This window comes from Ciconia boyciana, chromosome 5 (genome assembly GCF_034638445.1).
Source record: "Ciconia boyciana chromosome 5, ASM3463844v1, whole genome shotgun sequence".
Lineage (NCBI taxonomy): Eukaryota > Metazoa > Chordata > Aves > Ciconiiformes > Ciconiidae > Ciconia > Ciconia boyciana.
This window is the reverse complement of record NC_132938.1, coordinates 26,878,799-26,902,348: the sequence shown is the minus strand read 5'-3', so window position 1 is coordinate 26,902,348 and position 23,550 is coordinate 26,878,799. Positions and strand designations below refer to the sequence as shown.

The following is a 23,550-nucleotide window of genomic DNA, read 5'->3' as shown; positions in this document are numbered from 1 at the left end:
ATGTTACTGGGAGGCAGACAAATAAATTTGTCTTCCTAAAGGAAACTGTGTCAGTTCCCTTATCCAATAACCTCTTTTAACAAACAATTTCCGAGTGATACTTATTGCCTTATTTTCAATCAGACATTAAGAACTAAAATGGAAAAGCTTTGTCCCAACCAGAGATGATGCTTGTTGGCTGGAGGAAAAGCTCTTTCGCTTAATATTCTTATATTCTACTGCAACCTGTGAAAAGGCAGAGCAATTGCTGGAAGAGAGGAAACAAGGGTTATGTGTGCTAGCCACACTCATTTTCATACCCCGGTGCTGGAAGCCTAGCTTCACTCTCCTGTAAATAGAAGTTTGGATGTCTTTATCCTCCCTCTTGTGAACATGTATCACAAAGCCCTGTGATGCTCTCCTGTGCAAAAAAGGCCTCAGAGGGAAGCAAAGTCAGAGAATGTTATTTGCTGGGAACCTTTTAATTATCAAAATTGGTTGGCACATGGTTGGCTTGTGCTGGCTGGATATCCCTGCTAGCCACAGGAGGTGGCCACTGGGTGCCTTTCAGTGACCCATGGAGCTCACACCGCCATGCTGCACCTCCATCCTTGATTTCTCCAGTATCTTTAGCCTCTTGATACCTGCAGCACTGAAATTCACTAGCTGCGTCCACATTTTTAAAGAGTAACAGTTTGCTATTCTACCTTCTGATCCCTCTGGATGGTTCAGTGACCTCCTTGGTGTTACGGAAAGGCTCTCATCTACCCCCCTGTGAAATCTCATCGGCTCCTCCAGAGTGGAAGCTGTGCTGTGAAACTTGATTCAGCAAGCTTCAAAAGAAATCTTTCCCCTCCCTGTTTTCCCATGAATTTGCTCAGTGCTGGTGATTTGACAAATGCTTTAAGCCAGCAATGCTGGCAGAAGGACCAGTCCCACCTTCTTCTTCCCCTCTGCCAGCACAGGTGCTCAGGTAGCGTGTGTGCAGGGTGCAGCCGCACCAACGCTTGGGACAGCACAAGCGGAGGCTGTGCGGGGTGGGAAGGATGGAGTGGGACCTTACGCTGGCAGCTCCAGCTGAGCGTGTTTGTGAGCCTGCGGTGCAAAACACTGGTCTTCAGCAGCCACATCAGGCTAGTGAGGGCTAAACCTTTTTCCCACAGACTGTTTTATTTATCCAGGGACTGAAAAGCAATCATCGTATTAACCTCCCTTGTAGATATGTCTATCCAAAACCCACCCTGTATTTATTTTAATGGAAAGCAAACATGCCGCAGAAATGTAATGGTTGTGGCTATATAAAAACCTTTGGGTTTTGCTGGTTTCCTTCTCTTTTTATGTGCTAATTAAAATCTATTGCACTCAATGGTTTTATTCAGTATCTGTCTTCTTACATTTTGGAACCTAAAACTTGTTTTCAGGTTTAAATGAAAGCACAAAATTGCACATGGGGAAACTGAGCCTGCTCTCCGAGGAAATGCTTCGTGCTGACTTCATTGCAGAATGACAGTTAAAGTGTTTGCTAAAAATAAAACAAAAACTTTGTCTAGTGACCATTAAGGTTATCAGGGCAACTCTTGCTGCCCATGAACCAGAGAAGCCTAAGATTAAAAAACAAAAGGGGAAAGCCCAAGGTGTCCTTGGCCAAATTTCCCCCTGGTGGGACTCCACCTTCAGGGCTGTGACTTTGTCCTCTCCATGCTGGGATGGGGGATGTGGCTGGGGCTGGCAGAGCAGAATAGTGCACCTTTGCAAGGGTGTTTACTGGGAATCCTCCGTGGGGTGGCAAGATAGATAGGTCAAAGCATTGATGTAGGTTGTGCATGGAAAGGGCTTTGGTGTGAGAGAACTTGGAAAGCTGCTGTCTCCAAGTGTCTATGTGGGTGCCTGAATACCTCTGAAAATCTCTTGAGACTATATAGTAAAACTGTTTTGAGACATATAATTATATATGTGTTTGTTTTATACTATCCACCTGAAAAAAAACAGAAGTGTTGTGGTTCCTGTTACAGACTATGTGTTCTCTGAAGGATCTCTCCAGGTTTTGGTCTGCAATAACTTATGAAAGTCAGAAAATTACAAATTGTGCTGTATTAACTCACATTGTGTAAGAACAGGTGTAAAATAACATGTTATTCATTTAAATAAAGTGGTGTTGTCCCTTTAAACATTCAAATAGGCAATAAAAATGGTTCTAAAAACATGTGGAAACCTGTTCTACCAAACACAAAGTGGTTTTGTTAAAAAGAGAAGGAAAAGAAAGAAAAGGGAAAAAAAGACTGTCTGTTACATTATGAGGTCCTAATTTTCGTGGCTGTATTGTGGCTGAGGACAGGCTTATGTGTGAATATACTGATAAACTGTAAAGACTTTCTGAGATTGAGATTGGAACCCTTGCAGGTGACTCTTAAATTCATGTGTCCTTTCGGTGAAATATTTTACTTGGCACATTCCCTTCTCATTCCACTACAGTCTCTCAGCAGTTTTTGAAGACCAAATATAACCATAAAAGCCAACACACCGCTCACTCCTTAGTCTCCCTTCTCCTTTCACTTGCTTATGTGTCTGCACTGTCACACGATGCTAAGCTGCCACCCTGAAATACCGCCTGAAAGCCTATTTCCTACCATGATAGTCAAAAATACTCTCATCCAGATCATGACACCAGCCCAATAAAATGATAAGCCTGTGATCAGCCTCTGGATCTCCCAAAGCATTTGCATTCAATCTTTCTAAAAATCTCAGAAAGCAGATCCAATGCTTTATTAGTGCTTGTCATTGCATCGAGGAGCCCAGTGCACCCGATGAGCAGAGGCAAGATTGTGTGTCTGCTTGTAGAAGAGAGACAGTTGAGGGGAAGCACACCATCTCCTTGGAAGCCTTTTCTGCGTCAAGGAGAAGGTCCCCATCTGAGAGGCATTAGCATATTCCATTGAATCTCTCTTTTTTCTTCAAATTCCCAGCCTTTTCCATCACTGCATTCAGGAGAACAATTATTTAGGAAAAACTGTTCATGTGTAATCCCACTACAGGAAAGAATAAAAGGAAATGGAAGGTCTATGGAAACACAGGCATGGACTGGTCTGGATGGACTCTTCTCTGCACCATTCCCTTTCACATCTCTTAGGATTTGGCCCCTGCTTAGCTGTCAATCATCAAAAAGAGGAAACTACTAAATATTTATGGTACTACTGTAACGGAGGGTGACACTTCATCATTGCAGTCAAGCTGTACATTAGGAGAGAAGATGTGTTTATAGCCTTCCACCAGGGCAGTGAATGCTGTATGAGGAGAGGAGCGTGTGTGTGTGCAGAGCCCATCTCCCCTGCTGCTCGGATGGCGCTGCCATTAACACTTTTCCACTCTGCCTCTGCCAGAGCCATCATAAAGAGGCATATAAAAAGTCATGTAATCGCTATGAACGCAGCGTGCTTGAAGCTGAAGGGAAGGAGGTGCCTAATGCCAGGGAAAGCTGGAAAGCTGGGGGACGCACTTGCAGTATTCTGCCCAACTTTCTTAGGTTCCCTGTACAAGCACAGGGACAAATTAATATGTTTTCAGATTCTGCCGCGGGGGATGCTAACACCTCAGAGTACCCTCCAGCAGCTTGATCTGCTGATGTTCATTGCTTTAAACAATAATGGGGGCATAACCTGGAAACTAACAACATGCTGGAGCTAAAAGTGAAAGTATAAAATGAAAGTCAGGGGTTTGAGCGGCCTCCCTACATAAGCCTAATTGACATGGTATATTGAAGAGCCTTCTAAAAATGAGCCCATGGGCTCACTAGTTTCAGTGCTTTTTCGTTCCACTTACACCAGAACAGTCTTCCCTGGGCTTTCAAGTACATGCACAATTGTAGCTGATAGGATTCACTTTACAATGCTTATGGTTAAAAGTTTAGTTTGTTTTCCAACAGAAAAACACAAACTAAAGAGAAGGATACTGACTTTAAAAAATTAATTAAACTGGTGGAGGGGTGTTTTGCGAGTTTATACCAGCTAAATATTTTAGACTCACTTCCCTATATACATCAGAGGGATTGAGGCATGGATCTGATTTTGGCAGAATCTCCTAGATTTTATCCCCGGATTTGAGACTGATTCTTTCCATAGGCTTGGGCAAACCACTTAATTTCCATGCTGCAGCTTCCCTGCCAGCAGAGCAGTACCCGCTTCTCTGCAGCTCTTGTAGCTAATGAGTTAACATTTGCAGAGAGGAATTCTGAAGGTGAAAGACTTGTACAGTAGACTTGGGCTGCAGGCATTTTGGGACCTGGATCCGGGCTGCAGGTGTGTTTGTACACTGCCTAACACACCACGGCCACAGTACTGTGGATAAACAAGAATAAAAAGCCAGAACAGAGTGATTGCAATCGCCCTTTGGGTTTGTGGTATAAGTAGAACAGCTATCCTTCCTGTTCACTCTCAGAAACCACCACGGAGATGCTTCTTTTGCCAGTCTTTGCCATCCTCCACATTTCTCTCTCTAACTTGGAGCCTTCTAATTTTAGCGCTCTTATCTCTACACCTGTTGACTCCCCTACCCCTCTTCTCTATTGACCAGCCTCTGACTCTGCAGTACAAGGATGTCTCAAAGTTTTACATGCCCAGATTAAACCACTCAGAGGGCAAGAACAAATTATTATGTAGGACCATCTGATACAAACTGACAGTGCTTCCTCTGCAGAATCCACCCCTGTGCACAATTTGTCATTGAGAGGTTAAGACACTTCTCCTTCCACACTAGGATGCCCTGAGGTTGCTGCCTGTGTGCTGCTTGGCTGGAGCTTTGGACCAAGCTTTACTTTATGGAAAAAAAAGAGAAAGAAGAAAGGAATGGCTATGCCAGTAAAAAAACCTGGGAAAGGACTGAAAGCTGTAGTTGTTTTTCTTCTGTGATATGCTGTTTGCTTTTCACCTTCTCCGGGCAGTGTCCTTTCCCAGAAATTAGTCGTCTCCCAAGGCATGCCCTGCTCCCTCTTATCCCGGCGGCTGGCTGTGCACACTGCTTCCCGACCGGGCAAATCCATCATCCAAAGAGTGTTTCGGTGCGGTTCCTCCTCTTGGCTGCTCGAGAAGGTGTGGTGTTTGCTTTGCCTAAGTGCTCCCGGGGCCTAATGCTCCGTTGTTATGTACAGACCATTTCTGCTGTCATGAATCATGTTTTACCACCCCTGTGCTTTTACTTCTGCACCAGGCTCTTTTTTTTCTTTCAAGCAAACACATTTGAGTTTCCGTGTTTGCTGCTGAAACGGTGTACGCCGGGTACGCAGCACAGGCTGAGTTATTCCTACTGTCCCGCCGCTGCCGAGATCAGTAAACCTATCTAGCTGCAGACCATTTTTTTTTCTTACAATGAAAGGTAAATTGATTCGGCGCAGCCTGAAATAGTCTTGCCAGACACATATAAAGAAAAAATAAAAGATTTCACTGAAAAAATCTCATGCCGTCAAGCAAAATATGCCTTCTTCTTATCTTATCTGTTGTGAGTAACTCAAGCTATTTGCACAACGCCTTGTGCTAGGAAGGAGTTGTTTGTACATGTTTCACTCCCTTTTTTCCAAGTTTTGAATTTTGAATGAAATCTTTCTCTTCAAATTCCTCCTCCCTGCAAAAATGTCATGGTTTCTCTTTCCTGTGCTTCCCTGAAGGTTGCATCCAGCCCTCCTTCCAAAGATCCCTTCGTTGCAGATGGTTTTCTATTAATCTTCAAACTGCTTTGGAGAGCTCTCTGCGTCTGGCAGTGCTAACATCCCCTCTCCCTCCCGTCCCACCCACTTAGCCTCAGCCTAAGAGCCCTTAACAAATGACTCCCAAGGAATTTAAATGGCTAACGCTCGCTGGCCAATAAAGAGATGCATAAACTCTATAACCAGGTTACACGGCTCTTGCCATTAGGAAGAAAGGTTGCTCGGGCAAAGGCACGAGTCCTCTTAACCTGTTGCACTTCGATCACAGGACCGGAGAGGTAAGGGAAATCTTGTTTGCTCTGCAGGGCTTTTTATCTGGTTTTCATTTATCAGGGAGTTGAGACCGAAAGTATGTCATTGTCAAGGTATCGGGTTTGGGTTTTGCCTTCTTTTAGAGGGTCCTAAAGAGTTGTTTGAGAAGGAAGCAACTACTTCTAAGCTTGAACTATGAGCTCGACATGTGAATATCTAAATCCATTTGCGTAGCAGATAGCAAAGTGAATGTCCGAACAGTGAAAACTAAACCACAGATATTTTAGGCAGAGGAAAACAAATAAAATCGTGTCTCAGAGATATTTTTTCTACTATCTTAAGTTAATGAAGTGAAAGGTAGCCATTTACAACTGCCTGATGTTGTGTTTTCAATTGGTCTGTCTCTGCCGTTGTGTGTTTGTGCTGCCTGGTATTTTGTTCTGCTTTTTGAAGAGATTGACATAAAAATTAAGCTTTAAAAGTGGTTTATCAGCTTTAGGTACAGAATTTAGGGCTCGCAGATTTAAGGTGGCTAGGAAGGTTGAGCAAGCAGGGTATATATGCAAGTATTATTAATACAAATGAATCTATATAACTCATTCTGCATACCGAAAATTTGATAGCATTTTAAGAAAATCAAGTTCTGATATTATTCTATTCATATTCTACTTAAGCAGCATGTGAAACGTTTAAGGCTTGTATATAACATAGGACATGTGATGTTAATCTGTTCACCCTTATTTATTTGTTTATTCATATATTGCTTTATTGGGGTCAGTGCTGATAACAATAGTGAAGTTTGAAGTTAAATCTGGAAAAAATCAGTTTAATCTAAAACCTTTAAAAAAAAAAAAGAAAAGGAAATGTATTTGTAAGTAAGGTTCGATTAAAACCAATGACAAAGCTGTCCATTCACATGTGGACCAGATGCAGCAGTTGTGTATAATGGTGTCCTGTCCTGAGCTAGGTGGGATTGAAGCCGTGCTTCAAAACGTGTGTGTAAAGTGCTCCTTCACCCTTTGCACACCCAGGCTTGCCATGGATGACAGCCAGTGTTTGGAGTGTGTGCGGGATGTCACGGCAAAACGTTACTGCCATCCCTTGCCATGCTCCATGGCCTGACAGGCTGGGTTGCAGAAAGGGCTTCTTCTTCAGCCATGTTATCGCAGCTGATCTCTGAAGGCCTTCACACCCAACACAGTCCATGGTAGCACATGTTGGTGTTAGCTGATGGTGTTGCACCAAAGACCTTGCCAGTGTCTGAAAGAGTTGAGAGAGCTTTTTAGTTCAATTAACACGGTTAATCTAACAGAACTGCAAAACGTGTCCTTCTTGCTTGTCAAGACAAGGCCATATGACTGTCTGTCAAGAGCTTGTTGTAATGTTGTTGGTTTGATTATTTTTCCATGGGTTTCTCATATAGCTCTGCACTGTATAACCGAGATTAGATAATGTGTTGAATAAAAATAAATAAAGTTAACAAAGGAGGAGCCATTTTGCTACTCTTTTTAATAATTTCTATTCAATTCTGCATTTCAGCTCCATTCTTTGCTGAAGAAATGATACTGAATCAAATGTTGCTTGTCTTCTTTCTTCAGCTTTTAATTTAAAAAAAAAATCCCAGTTAAGGTCAGCAAAAGGTGAATTTCAAATGACATATGTCTCAAATCCCACTCCTTTTTTGAAGCACACAAAAATTTCATTTCCAAACCCTAGGCATTTCCAACCGAGCTGTAATTTCAGTAGTTTTAAATTGTCTTGAATTAGCCCAGCACAGGCATGGTGCCTCCTGAGAGACTCCCTGCCTTGGTTAAACATTTTTTTTTTATTTATAATATTAAACCTGGGCACAGGTAATGAGTGCTGGAAATCTCTTCCTTGTACTTGTAAACCTTGTTTCTCAATTTCAATCCAAGGTTCAGAGGTCTGTACAAACTTCTTGGATCAGAGGTCGGGTACAAATTGCTGCACTTTGCAGCCCCTTTCTGCCGATATGACAGAATTTCACAGCAAAGGCGACTGCCTTTCATCCCCCTCTTCTCTGCGCACAGGCAACGCCAGGCAGTTAAAAACGTGATATGTACAAGTCAGCCATTGGTACCTGAGTTTAATAAATAACTAACTGGGTTTCAGTGGTGCAAGGTGCATATTATAAAAGGGGTCAAATGTCAGTGCACAAAGGAAAAAAAAAAAAAAACACCCAGCCACAGACTACGCCAAATACTTTGAGTTTAATGTACTTTCAGCAGCGAACATTCACATCCCAACTGCGGTTTGCTTTATGCTGATTTTCATTTCTGTGACCTGAGGGGGAGGGAACAGGAGGGAACACGTTGGGCCACTTTAGCTTTCCCTGAAATCTCTGCCTCCTGCTGAAAGCAAGGTTGCAGGTTGGGCCCCCGCTTGTGGTGTTCACGTGGTGAACACAAAACTGAGAATGTTGCAATGAAAATAGTGCATAAGATTAGGGTGAACTGAAAACTCTGAAGCGATTTTTATTGTTAGAAAATTGACTAAGCGAGTAGACTTTGTATGAACAGGCAGGATGTGTTATGTTTCGCTCTGGGATCTCCAGAAGAGTTAGCTGAAAAAGTTAGATCAGAAAGGCTGGAAAGGGAACTGTAGTTTATGAACTTTTTTAGATACTCTTGGTTGCACTGTAGAGTGGAACATGTTACTGTAATGTTTATGTAGACAGACAGACAGAGTGTTCTGCATCATAATAACAAAGAAAAATCACAAGCACGTGCACACATATCCCTGCTCTGCAGAGTTCAGCAAATCCTTTCACAGACATTTTCAATGATCAAATTAAATCACCGTGTTCATATATAAGATTTTTCTTTGAAGAGGCGAGAAGTGAAATAGGTGAATGTCTTATCTTTCCTGTGTAATAATTAACAGATGAGCCTAGTTGTGGTTTTGTTTTTCAGTTGCAGGAGATCATTTTTCCTGTCTTTCTTATGGCAAAAGTTTGTGAGTCCACACTGAGTGAAATACTTGTTCCTTTCCTAGAAAGAACGCTTTTTAAAGCAGACAGTTAATGAGGAGGACACACTTATCTGTAGCTGCTTCTCTGCAGAGAACACTGTTTAATTGCCTTTGTGGTAAACAAATGCCGCAAAAAGTTTCCCATCAAGTACAGCTCATCCAGAATAGGAAAGACTTGTTACATACCGAGTGACTACATTGCACTTTATTTATATGTCACACATTTTCCTGTCTGACCATGGTAATAATAGACTTTGTTGGCTAGATTGAAATATGGGAATCTGGGGAGAAGGGAAGGGTTGTGTTGTTTCCTGATTTGGAAAGCTGATAAGAATGATTACACAACCCATCTCTCATCTTCTCAGCTTTCCTCAACATATGGCTTCAATATCTTGCAGGATAACAGCTTCAGCCTCAGCCAGTGGTTCTATCGAAACAGCTGAAAGTTATAGAATTATTTTGAGTGGGACTGGGCAAAAGACAAAGCTGGGGCAAACGGTACAACGCACGGGTTACACAACTTGTTGGGACAAAGTTCTGAATGACTTGCAGCAAAGTGCATTATAAAATAAGGGAGGAGACTGGGTTTCACTTACCCAAACTTCCTTCAGAAGTGGTTTAAGCTGAGATGGCTGGTTTGGCACTGCGGTAGAGTAAAAACACTCAAGAAACACACACTGCATTGACAGAATTCACATTGCAGAAGCAGGGAAAATAACAACCATGTTGGTAGGATGCTCTAGGTGTCGGTGGTGCTTTGGCACATCAATAACTTTTTCATCAGCATCACTTCATTCTCGCCATAGGAAAACCATACATGCATGAACAGAATTTTCACTTGTGATCATCAAAAAGCAGTGGCAAGAAGTAAAGTGCCAGGCTCAGTAAAGTTTTCTCCCTTTATTATTTGAGATATCATCATTGATATCTCACTGAATATTATTTTTGCAGTTTCTAGGCCAGGAGGTCAGGTCATTGAGGGACCTCCATCCTGGGATTGTTCACTGCTGCGCACTGATAGTACTTATGGATCACGCAAGCGGAACCTTTGACAGCCTTTGCTGTCTCACTGACAGCCTTTGCAGGATCACGCTCCAAATTAAATATGCCTTAGAAGGATGCAGAGTGGGTGGATAACAGAATAGGCAGGAAGTTTGCACAATACAAGGTGACTTTATTTCGTAGGGGAATCATAGTTTCAGCTCCATTTTTAAAATTGTATATAAAATTGCTGTGAGGTAAGATTAATATGGCTAAGGGAACTGGTATAATGTGGCTAAGAGAATTAGATCTGTGATTGTTATTGTTCTTAATGATAGTGATGAAAATAAGAAGTTTAACTTTCAAATCCTAGTCTGAATTTGTAGCCAGTTGTTGACTGTACAAATTTGGTGTTCAATTATCTGATTAACATTCAAGTTTTAACGTGGGAAATTCCAGGATGTTAATTTACAGAATAATTTCAGGTGTTTTCCTCCTAAAAAGGAGCAAGAAGTAAAAGAACAGATCTATAGTGATTTTGTTACAGTTTTTTAAGCCAAATAATACATTGCTTTTGGTTGGTGCCTGGAGGACATAACCAGCCGCTGCAAGACTTTTAAGGCAGGATTTTCAGTAGTGCTCATCACTGTCTTAAATATATCCCTATAGAAGCCATTAGACTCTTATAACTGATGTCAGGGGGAGTAGCGCTAGATGCTGAGTACTGTTGGAAATATCACCCTTAATTTTCTGTTTCTTTATGTTCCTTCCTTGAAGAGAACGCAATCAAAAGGTGAAGCCAACAGTTTTTGGTGTGTTTTAAATGGAATCGACCATTTTTAATGTGCTTAGGCTATTTAGGATGAATTTAAGCAACTGAGAGTCATGCACGGACCCTCTCTGCAGTAGCTCCACCCTGAAAACTGCTTTTCAGGCCCAGAACATGAACTCGCCCCATACAAGGGGAATATGACTAACTGACCAGAATAAAATTGAAGTTTAAGCTTGAAATATGAACTCTTCCACTGAAATCAGTGGCCAGACCCCTGATGATAGTCCCTAGGTTAGGATGCTGAGTGTGACTGTTAGCAGAAGTGGGAATTTCAGCACCTAGCCTCAGGATTTAGTAGTCTTATCCTACCCCTTAGGTACTTTACACTGTTTCTCTCTACATTTAAGTATAGTACTTCTAATGGGCAGAGAGCCACAGCTGTACATGTTCATGCCTGAACATACATGGGAAATGATGTGGTGCAGCAAACGCTGCTGCATGTGCATCTCCTTGGGTCCCATGCAGCACCTGAGCCAAAAGGTTTCTCCCAGGTGATCCTAGCTGGAGATGGACAAGTTTGATTGTCTTAATTCAAGCATGTGCATGATGATGAGAATATGCAGTGCTTGAGCGGTTCTGGCAGCAGGATAACTTGCACAGCAGGCAGACATGTCGTTGTCAATAACTAGTGCTGATCTGATCTATGAGATTACTCTCCCAAGCTGCTCATCACAAGCTACTCATCAAGTCTCTTGCTAGCCGATGTTCCTGCCCCCTCGGTCTGCTGACACAGTTCACCACTTTCTCCACAGAGTTTTGCCAAAATGATCTAGATTGAGAAAATGCACCTCTTCAAAGCATTTAACCTAGCCTGTGGCAACTTCTTCATGCAGTTCAGCTGCAAGGTAAAGCAATGTGTCTGACACACTGCAGACATTCGCATGGCCTGTTGGCCTCAAGTATTGCCTTTTTTGTTTGAAGTCTGAAGACATTATCCATCCCCCTGTATGAAAGACTTTCAGAAAAGGTCCCTAGCCAAAAAGCTGTGCTGAAATGCTACACTCTCTCTTGCACTGACCCACCACAAGCTTCAACTTTAGACATTTGCATTTCCTTAGCAACAGCAGGTAGGGAACCAAGCTGTGGTCCAACTCCTGTTGAAAACCAGACCTAAGACTAGCCTTTGACACTTGAAATAGAAATTGATTTGGAGTTGGGCAAAGTCTTTGCATGGAATTTTCACCAAGGATTGGACCCTTTTTTCACCGCAGCTGCTGCCTGCCTGGCCACTGTCTGCACTGTGCATGGAGAGGAGCCAAGGATGCCGCTTCCAGCAGGATGTCCCCTAAGCTGATTGCAAACAGAGGGTGAAGCCTTCTGTCAGGAAGCACATGGGACGGCAGTGAGTGCTTGCAGGGCTGGTGGCTACGTTAGGCACATTCGTAAAAGAGGTGGGACTTTCTGTTTCGCCATTAGTTTGGGAAGGAGCATCTTGCACGCCAGCTCCCTGCCGTGGCTGCAGCTGCAGGACTGCTAGGCTGGGCCCTGCAGTCGGGCATGCCATGGCTCAGCTTCGGTAAACAGCCCCAAAGACACCGGCTTTGTTCAGCTCCTTTATGCAAATAAATCGTAAGAAAGGAGTGACAGTCTTGCCAAGAAAAAGAAAACTGATATATAATGATACCATAGTTATCTTTAAAAGGGGAGGTAACTTGCACATTACACTGGAAGCAATGCTCGAGCCACTACCTTGTTTCGAATTGACGTGGCCCCTGCGTTTTTCTGTTCAGCCGATAAATCTGTAAACAGGCAAACTGGGTTTTTGGCAAGAGCATTTCTGTGGATATCTGATGCTTGTGATAAAGTTATACAGTTGTTATTAATAAGCTGTTGTTGTCGTTATATACATTTTATGTATCTAAAGTTGTCATGAGAAAAGAATCCGCTTTTAAAAATAAAGAGCTTTAACGGCAACCATGCTTCCAGACCTGCTGCTCAACATCAGCAGCAGGATTACCATTTGCCCTTATTATTTCAACTAAAAAACTAGGAAGGTCACATTTAAACCAGTAGCTGTTATTTCCCTCTGTCAACAGGGTATATTTAGTTAAAATTTCAGCGACCGATCTTCCCTCTGGAGCAGCTGTGGCTTAAAATACAAAACTGTGGCGGTTTCTTGAGGGCATGTGTGGTGTCCGTGAGGGCACGCCGTGTCAGCTCAGCAGGATTTGGCATGTCCAGGGTCTGCAGCTGGGACGCAGGTGTCCCCGTCCCCTCCTCCCTCCAGTTATCACGGAGCCAGCGGGTCTCCCTGGGCTCTCCTGCTGCCTGCCATGGTGCCGGCACCCGTCCCCGTGCTATGTGACTGCCGGCAGCCGTGTCACCCACACAAGGACGCACGATGCCACTGAGTCTATGTAACACAAAACTGCAGGGATGAATTAAGTGCAAACATAAACAAACCCATTTAATAGGAGCACGTGAGTGGAGTGGACACGCGGTTGCTACCACAAGGACACCGGCTGTGTCCCTGTGTTTGTAAAAGCCTGTTTTCCTACATGGGGATCAATAGAGGAGCAGGTGGCTGCATAACTTCACAGGGCACTGCCCAGTGCTGGACAAGCCCAGGGATAAGATGCTATATGGACTGCGGGCATCGCTTTCTCGCCGGGCCCCGAGCTGCCTTTGCCCTGGCACAAAGGACATCAGCATTCGGCCCTGCATTGTTGTTAATCAAGGCGTGGTATTTCTGTTTAATAAAAGATCTGCCTCAGTTAATCAGCCTGCTCACAGTACGCTTTAGGTCAGTCACTGCCAACACAGTAAGTTTCCCGTTTAATACTCTGAGCTACGATGCAAAAAAGATGGCTTAAAAAGAAGGTAATTAATGTTTAGGGCAAGAACTATTTACACCTGCCCAACTGGCAGCAGGGAAGGAGTTTTGCAAGCAAGGGGAAGTGAAATTTGAATGCTTTCAGTGAAACATGTATGTCTGAGAGTTCACCTGCGCGAGGGAGAGTCCTTGGAGCAGAGCCACTGAACGGAAGGGCTCGCAAGCCGGGCTCCTGGTGGGCTGGCAGCAGTTAGCATCCATCTAACGTGGCACTGAGAAATCAGGCAGGCTTTACCTTTTTCTGAGAAGAAAAGAAGCCAGTCTTGTTTCAGTCCTGATAATTAGTCATTTAAAACTTAGTTCTCTCCAAAGCACAACCTTTCTCATTAGGAATTAATATTTTTCTCTGTCTCTCTTTTATGAATCTTTGTCATCGAGATCAGGTGTACCTTCCTCCTCAGAGATGAGAAATCAAGCACTTATATTTCACAAGACGCTACATTTTAATGCAGCTTAAACTTTTGCCTCTTCTAGCATTAATCACACTTGGTGGGTGTACTGAAATCAGTCTGGCTTTATTAAGCCCACTAAACCCACAGTATTAGCTCATGCCCTGTGTACACCTACAACACATGGCAGCAAGTTTTCACCACCAGTTTACTGTGGGCTAAAAAAATGCACCAGTAGGACTGAACACTTTGGAAACAGATAATTTTGAAAACAATTTTCTTGATAGTGATTGCTTTTTGACATGAATAGGTTAGGTTGTGCTGGCAGCCCATTTTGTAAGGCAGTAATAACAGGAGGAGAGAGCTCTCAGACCAGACACGCCTGCGTTTCTTTTCTCATCAAGGTAGATGATATCTGAACTTGGTGAAGGTGTTGATTGTGTCATGTGGCAGTGAATGCTGTTAAGTGTGTACTTAGCTGCCTCAAGTAGGACTACATGGGCTCTATAACTGTCTTAGGTAGTATATACTTAGGAAACCCAACTCTATGGAGCTGCACAGAAAAAAATTATAGACATTTGATCATGAATCTTGATTCCCAATAAATCACATAGGGATAAAATGCATCTTAGGTTCACAAAGAATTTTTAATTATTCACTATCACAAACCCTGTATGGTAGTGTTTGCAGCAAAGGTGGCCATCAGCCCTTAGCAGCAGCTTCAAGTACAACTTCCAGTACTAGAAGTCGTCCTGCTGGTGCAGTGCAAAGTGCTGGAGAACATGCCAGTTCCTGGACAGCCACCGAATTACCAGCTGGTTTCTGGTGGCCAGGGGAGGCTTTGCTCCATCTCTCCTCTCTCCACAGTCCTGGTGCCCATCTGTGGCTTTCTAGACTATAGCCCCAGTGACTGAGCCCTGCAGATAACAGAATACAGAGACTTTTATTTTGTAAACTGATGGTAATAACTCATTTCTAAACTTACCCAAGCCTGGGGCGATAAGTAATTCGCTTGCCAACAGGTGGCCCATGTAAAGGTAATGATTATTCCCCAGCAAAGTGTTTGTTTAACAAGCTTTGCTTTCATTCAGGGAAAGGTGAAGTCACGTTTTTAGGAACAAATTGTCAAGTGAAAATAAAAATGTTTTTCTCTGCCTTAATTTTTTAAATTATGTCAAATAATTCCCAGGAGTAAAATGAAAATGTCTGACTGTGACACATTAGAAAGGCGGAACATCTGAATCCGAAACATGTTTATCAACAACATTTTAAAGCAAGAAGCTGTCAAAACTGATGCACTTCCATGAAAGACCTGGCTTCAAAGAAATTATGTATTCTAAAGCATTGCCTGGGCATCAGCATCGCTATTACTGCCCACCATCTTCTCTACCTTCCCCTCTGCTCTCCATATTTTTAAAGGAAAATGGCTCAGAAGCATCACCGTGTAACACCCATGGCTCAAACACACCTGCAGGATCAGGCCCTACCACAGACCGAGGCTCAGAGGTCTGGTTTCCCAAGCCCAAACGCATTTGGGAGCTGAACCAGGCACAGTGGTGTTTGCCCTGGCTGGTGCAGAGGCATCTCTTGATACAGACCAGCACAATTCTGCGCAGCTCAGGAGCTTTACTGAAAAAAATCTGAGGTGCTAAGGTTACTAGGATTTAAACGGGTTTTGTGGACCATACAAATCAGCCTTAGGTGCCTAAATTTTGCGCCCATATTTCTATGGACTTGGGCCTACTGTACTAGTGAAAGATCTGCCTGCATGGTAACCAAGGCACTGAAAATGGCCAAATCATTCTAACGAAGGGTATATATCAGAGTCCTTGTGGGACAGAGAGAAACCTGTGTCCCACTGAATAAAATTACTACATAGAATAAATAAATCTGGCTGAAGCTTTGTCCTTTTTTTGGAAAATAAGCCTGTCAAACCCAGATTGGGAGCTTTTCTTATGGTGGTTCGCAGAGTTTCCTATGGGGACCAGTGTTTTTTGACAGTTCCATCAACAAACTGGTCAGGAATGCAAATCATGGCAAATAAATCCGCATGGAGTTGTAAAAAACAATGAGGAGGAGCCAATGGTGTAGCACTTACTAGGTGGGATTTACTCAAAAGGCAGTTGGGATACGGCTGAACACAAGGCTGTGGCATTTAGGAGTAACAAACACAAGCCGTGCCTGTTGCATGGGACATAACCTCAGCAAGTGGTGCTTCTGGAAAGGATTTGGGATTAGAATTGACAAAAAAGCTCCACGTGGTTTGTTAGTGAGAAGGTGTGGAGAAATAGGCCTTGGCAATACAGAGACGTGGGGAGAAGATCTTCATCCCTGTAAATAGCAAGGGTGAAAAAGGCTGAAACTCCAGAGAACTGTCAAAAGAGCCACAAAAACAATTTTAGGTGAAAAAATGACTGATTGTGAAGGAATTCAGGAGTTCAGCCTGTAAGTTTTATTAAAATGACAGAGTTGTGGCTTGATTACAGAACTTAAATATCATCATAAGGCAAAAGCAGAGGTCTTGAAAGACTCTTTAATCTATCAGAGAACGGTTTAACAAGTAATCCTAGCTGGAAGCAAAAGCCAGACAAATTCTCATGGGAAATACAGCACGCTTGCTTGTCTGAGGGAATGATTAGCAAACAAGACATAAAGGGAAGTGGTAGGGTCTACACATCTTTGATACCTTAAAATCAAGGTGCTTCTAGAAGATATGATTTACTCAGATAAATGTTACAGGAGTCAATGTACCAATAACAATAAAATGTAATAGTCCCTGTCATATGCAATCACTCACATTAAATGGTCTGATGGTCCTTTCCAGTCTTAAAAGTCAATGAATTAACTACTCTTAGAGTCTCAGTGTCTTATTTAATTGTGCTCAGAGAGGAAGCCCACTCTCTTGCAGTTGTAGTCATTAGCATGGCCATCTCCTCCCATATGTCTGCATTTCCCACCCTCTGCCTGTGTTCAAATGCAGAATGAGGTTTCAGAGATTTGCCTTCCCCTTGTTGGCTTGCAGGGCTGTGCTGGCCAATTGCTGTAAAGCAAGTTGCCTGTCATAAGGGAGTGATTCTCCTCAGCTTTTTTGAAGTCCCGTTGTAATAATGGAAAAGGCAAACACGTCAGACATTGTACTACAAGCAGCAGGCAACTCAGAAGCTTGCCAGATTACCCGTTGCATGGGAGAACAAGAATTGGTCCCCCAACGCTAAAGTGTATTTATTATTTCCTACTCAAATGTTATTGTGAAGGCCTAGAGGAGTGAGGGGTTGTTATCAAATGGGAATCATGCCTGGTGCTTCTCATGCATTCGCCGTCTTTCACTGTCAAGTGTGGCACCCGGCACTTGTGCTGTCCAGGAGTAGATGGATTAACTAAGTCATGACTGCGAGGGAGGAGAGGGCTCTGGAGGTGGGAACCACGGGCTCCATAGCAGTATCTTCCCTTTCTCAATCCCATGCCAGCTCCTTCCTACCCATTCAGAGAGGACATGAGCCTCCCTAGGGTCTCGAGGTTTTGAGGTGCTTGGTGGCATCCCTTCATGCAACTTCAGCCTCCTGTGGCAGCAGCTCTTGGTGCTGGGGTGGTACGAGCAGGCGATCCTCACACGCCCCTCAAAGAGGGGCTGTGCCTATATCCAGGATGCGCCTCCCCTGCAGTATCAATATTCAGGCTGGTGTGGCTCATTCATCTGCTCTTCTGCAGCCTTAGTCCCAGTTTGAAAAATGAACTTCCAGAGCAATTGCAAGAAGACAAAAGAGAGGGGTGGGATTCTGGTGGTAGCTAACAGCTTCTAACAAGTGTCCTCCTTCTTCCTTTGCGCAGGTTTTATCAGGCTGTGAATGAGTTTAACACCATGACCGCTGAGGACTCCACTGCAAGGATGAGCAACGATTCCTCCAACGTGGCTACCACGAAAGTCCCTGAAGGCGTTGCCGGTGCGCCCAATGAGGCGGCTCTGCTGGCCCTCATGGAGCGCACTGGATATAGCATGATCCAGGAGAACGGGCAACGCAAGTACGGCGGCCCTCCTCCCGGCTGGGAGGGCCTGCATCCTCCTCGCGGCTGCGAGGTCTTTGTGGGAAAAATCCCCCGCGACGTCTACGAAGATGAGCTCGTCCCTGTGTTCGAGTCCATCGGCCGCATCTATGAAATGCGCCTGATGATGGACTTTGATGGGAAGAACCGCGGCTATGCCTTCGTGATGTACACGCAGAAGCACGAGGCGAAGCGTGCTGTCAGGGAGCTGAACAACTACGAAATCCGCCCTGGCAGGCTGCTGGGTGTGTGCTGCAGCGTGGATAACTGCCGGCTCTTCATCGGAGGCATTCCCAAGATGAAGAAGAGAGAGGAGATCCTGGAAGAGATCGCCAAGGTGACGGAAGGTGTGCTGGATGTCATCGTGTATGCCAGCGCCGCAGACAAGATGAAGAACAGAGGTTTTGCCTTTGTGGAGTATGAGAGCCATCGAGCAGCGGCAATGGCCAGGAGGAAACTCATGCCGGGAAGGATCCAGCTGTGGGGACACCAAATTGCTGTTGATTGGGCAGAACCAGAGATAGATGTGGATGAAGACGTCATGGAGACTGTTAAAATCCTCTATGTGAGGAATTTAATGATTGAGACCACAGAGGACACCATTAAAAAGCTCTTTGGGCAGTTTAACCCTGGCTGTGTAGAGCGGGTGAAAAAAATACGTGATTATGCCTTTGTGCACTTTACAACCAGGGAAGATGCCATTCACGCCATGAACAACCTTAATGGTGTTGAACTGGAAGGCTCATGCCTGGAGGTCACCTTGGCCAAGCCAGTAGACAAGGAGCAATACACTCGCTACCAGAAAGCAGCAAAAGGAGGGGCTGCAGCAACGCCCGAAGTAACTCAGCAACCTAATTATGTTTACTCTTGTGATCCGTACACACTAGCGTATTATGGATATCCGTACAATGCCTTGATCGGGCCCAACAGAGATTACTTTGTGAAAGGTTAGTACGCACAATTAGGGGATGTCATGGGCAGCTTTGGTCTCAGACTGGTGCAACCCAAGGTCTGACTGAGCCAAAGGACAGCTGGGGCTTCACACTTCTTTCTTAAACACTCTTTTACAGGTGTTTTTGCCATATTTCTGTTTGGTCTCATTTTAATTTATGACTATGCAGAGTGTATTTATCTATGAATAATGGCTAATGTACAGGCTGGTATGAGGGAGGCTTCAAAACTACGGTTAAGAATGAGCTAATGGACCGAGCACAGCATGGGGAAGAGAGGGATCTGTTTTTTATGAGTGCTGTACGAAGTCTGAGCAAGTCCAAGGACTCCAGCTTCTGATGCCTCCTTCCAAAGAGCTGGATCCTAAGTATTAGGGATCATGACAGGGTGCTCCCTTTGCCTTCTCCTGGAGGTGTTGGTACAGTGACCTGGTCACCCAAAGGGAAGGATGTCAGGGAGAGCCTCAGCTGGGAGCTCTCCAGGTGTCCTTTGCCCTTTGCATTAAAATGACAATAGTGCTGTGTCCTTTATAAAGATGTCTGAGAACTATGAGCAGAAGGAATCATGTGAGTGCAAAATAATTATTTTGTTATGTATACTTTAATTAGTTATCAGTTACAGTCATTAAAAAGTAGCTAAAATCAGTTATTCATAAAAAACCTAGCAGCTATAACTGGTGTTATAATTAAAATTATCCTGTACTTACAGGAATTATAGTTTTCTGAAATTTAATGTGTGTTTCCATATAACAGGCAGTTTAGCATGAATATATCCTTAAAGCACCCACATAAGCCAAGAAATCTTTTTAACCCTAGCTGATCAAGAATTTCCGCTTCTTCTCAGTTTCCAGACTTGTACTCGCAATGAACTACAAAGGAGTTAACTGACAGCCTAAATATTCAATTAGGCCATCATAGAGTGTATTAGTACCACAGTGTCCAAAGTACTGTCGTAATGTGCGTGGAGTCACTAAGACAAATAAAGGCCGTATTTTTGGAGATGGGGTATATTCACATTACTAATAAAATAGCAGAGAAAACAAACAACACAAGTAAAAATATATGCAATGGTGGGACAAAGTTGGTTAAAGGCCAGGTAGAACTTCGGGCCGTCTCTGCAGGTCCCATCGTGGCAGCTGAGAGGCTGGGTCTCCTCTGGAGGACAGCTGGGAGCAGAAGCTGTTCCTACTGTATAGAAATCACCCCTGGAGGAGCCCCTCTCTCTCTGCTGTGTGCATTATAGCCATAACACTGGCCACGAGAGCTGCATCTGTATAAATAAGCAGTTAATGTATGGTCAGAAACATCAAGAGCAAAACTTCTGTAGTCTTAATGGGCGCTTCGAAGGCCAAACTCTTGTGTTTTCATAAGCGAAGTCACTAAGGCTCAGATCAAACTATCTTCAGCAGCCTCGTTTCTAACCACGTGCCTCCCGGTCTCAGCCTGGGGCCGTTCGTGCTCCCCACGGGGCTGTCGCTCTCCGTTATTCACCATCCTCTTCTATGTTGTTATCATAAGCAGGCAGCATACGAGGCAGAGGGCGAGGTGCAGCTGGCAACAGAGCCCCGGGCCCCAGGGGCTCCTACCTGGGGGGATACTCCGCAGGCCGTGGCATCTACAGCAGGTACCATGAAGGCAAAGGAAAACAGCAGGAGAAAGGATACGAGCTGGTACCCAACTTGGAGTTACCTGCGGTCAATCCAGTGGCCATTAAGCCTGGTGCAGGTTAGTATGTGCAATGAAGGGAGGAAAGCAGAGGTGGAGAGCGAGCCCCGCTCCGAGCCCCGTGCCAGGCGCGCGGGCACCCCTCCAGCCCATGGCTGCGGAAGCGGAGACAGCCCCAGGGCCAGGGCTCAGGGCTCCCCTGTGCCAGATGCCTCCTGGCCCTGGCCAGGCTTCCTGCAAACAACAGGCACACCGCAGGGCAGGGGACACAAATGTCTGGGAGCTCTTCAGATCAAAGGAAAAGGGGCTGAAGCTGTGCCCACCCCTGTCCCCTTTTGCACCTCCTCAGGAGGAAGCAGACTTTCTTCTCCATCTAGTCATGTACGCTACAGCATGGTGACTAAGAGCAACCGTCCTCTCTTTTAATTTCTTCACTGCTACTTTCACCCTGGGTGATTCCCACCCCAGATTTCCAGCCAGGTCAGAGCTCTCCCCTGCTCAGTTCATATTTCTCCGGTGCTATGAGGCTGGGAAAACAACCTGGGGCTTTCCCATTGCAGGGAAGTCCCTGGCTGAGGCGAGCTTCTCCATCACCATCAGCAGCATGGGAAAGGAGTGATGCAGGGAGCCCTCGGGGTCCGGCTCGCAGCCACGCAGCAGCCTGCCGGAGAGCTCTCAGCGGTGCTGGGCTGCAGGGAGCCAGCCCCAGGGCAAGGGCAGGAATCACCCCTTTCTGCCACATCCTCAGCTGAGTATCCAGCCCTTGCCCTTCCCAGGTGAACAGGACAAAGGCTGAATCCCTGCAATTCCTCACGATCCTGTTTGGAGAGATTTTTATTTGGAAAAGCAGCCCACGGAAGAAGGTCCTTGCAGGTGACGGGGCCAAGCCCTCTTGCAGAAGTCCTCAGGTCTCTCCATTCCTCTCTCCAAGTAAATTGTAACTGCAGGACCTAAGTGGTGTTTAATAATAGAGCTGCAGTGGTTTCCCAAAACATGCTCCATACTGTCAGTGGAAACTACATCTTGCATCTAATGAAGGCTGTGAAGAGTTCTTCATAACAGCTGGATGAGACAATATAACAAGAGATGTAGAGACAAAGGAAGGCTGTTAAGATTAGAGCCGTTTCCAAAGGAAGATCAGACTTCCTGAGAAAACTACCCACTTACAATCAGAAAATATTACCACTATGCATGTTTGTAAAGATACTTCAGGAATTCCAGGTATTACTAAAGGATGCTTGAAAAGTGGGCTTTGAAATGCACGCCTGTTAGTGGTGTCTGTAATTCATTTGACTGCCAAACAAAAGCCTGAAGCTCAAGTCTAAATGTTTCTGTGCTTGAAGCACGTTGAGATTCAGATTTCTTTATCAGGTCTTCCCCTCTTGTATAGTTCCAGCACAGCCTCTGAGCACAGGAGCACCTGGTCCGTTTTCCCCAGCCAGCTCAGATGATCTAGTAAGAGGTACCACATGCAAGACTTACCTCTGTTATTAAAAGAGTATGACTCTGAAAGCACATTACCAGAACGGAGCAGTAGAGATGTACCGACTCTGCAAAGTATCCTACCATTTAGAACAAACTTAAAACTCTTTTTTTTGCAAATGGTTAGAGAACTTCTGGGAGGTCAACCCAATACCCCAGCTGCCTGTTACTGCTTTTCTGACAGAAGTTACCACAGAATGGAACACGTGAGCTCTCTGCCTTTGCATCACTGAGAAATTATCCAGGTTATTTAAACCAGTGGTAAAACTGGTTTGAGCTGACCTGGTGGACTTGGTGTAGAAGGAGAACTGGAAAAGCTCATGGGTGGAGGTCTCTGATTGAAGAAGCAGTGGTAGACCACTGGCAGTGGAAACATCTCTGCCTGAAAGATATCCGATCAGACCCCTTGTTGCAGTCTCCAGGATCAAAACAAGAATACTGCTTGCTGGCGCCTGTCCTCTCCACAGGCAGAACTGCACACTTCCACATTGCAAAGTTTCATCCCAGTGAAAGAAATCCATGTGCATATTTGGCTTCATTTCTGATTTACTGGCTGCACCGCCCATAGATGCCAACATGACCATCATTTATTGATTACTCTGTTTTCTTTGTGAATAACCTCACTGCTGAAAGGCTCAAAAGCTGAACGCTGAAATGTGCACTATAAGGCAACGATGGAAATCATAGCATCACGGAATCATAGAATGGTTTGGGTTGGAAGGGATCTTTAAAAATCAACTAGTCCAACCCTCTTGCCATAGGCAGGGACATTTTTCACTAGGTCAGGTTGCTCAAAGCCCCGTCCAACCTGACCTTGAACACATCCAATGATGGGGCATCCACAACTTCTCTGGGCAACCTGTTCCAGTGTCTCACCACCCTCACAGTAAAGAATTTCTTCCTTATATCCAATCTAAATCTCCCGTCTTTCAGTTTAAAACTGTTACCTCTTGTCCTGTCACTACAGGCCTTGATAAAAAGTCTGTCCCTTTCTTTCTTAGAAGCCTCCTTTAAGTATTGAAAGGCCTCAGTAAGGTCTCCCCCGAACCTTCTCTTCTCCAGGCTGAACAGCCCCAACTCTCTCAGCCTGTCCTCGTAGGAGGGGTGTTCCAGCCCTCTGATCATTTTCATGGCCCTCCTCTGGACCCACTCTAACAGGTCCATGCCTTGCGTGTACTGGCGACCCCAGAGCTGGATGCAGTACTCCAGTTGGGGTCTCACAAGAGTGGAGTAGAAGGGGAGAGTCACCTCCCTGGACCTGCTGGCCACGCTTCTTTTGATGCAGCCCAGGGTATGACTGGCTTTCTGGGCTTCAGATGCACATTGCCGGCTCATGTCCAATTACTGTGATTATTGGGAATGTTCAGCAAAGCACATTTCTTCCCTAAGCAGTGCCATGAAGCTCCATTTTGGACCATGTACAAACTCACCGCCTCTGAACACCATCATTCTGACCAGAGCAT

At 44.6% G+C, this 23,550-nt stretch overlaps 1 protein-coding gene across 4 annotated transcripts in view; it reads left to right on the top strand.

Moving 5' to 3' along the window:
* RBM47 (RNA binding motif protein 47) overlaps positions 1 to 23,550 on the top strand; it is an 87,821-nt gene that overhangs the window by 60,163 nt on the left and 4,108 nt on the right. For 3 of the 4 annotated variants that reach the window (XM_072861604.1, XM_072861603.1, XM_072861605.1), the window contains 2 exons: positions 17,778 to 18,937; positions 20,459 to 20,665. In XM_072861604.1, the coding sequence (XP_072717705.1) occupies positions 17,778 to 18,937; positions 20,459 to 20,665 (1,367 nt within the window). Of the gene's footprint in view, positions 1 to 5,858; positions 5,950 to 17,777; positions 18,938 to 20,458; positions 20,666 to 23,550 lie in introns of those variants that run through there. The other variant, XM_072861602.1, reaches the window with a different exon arrangement.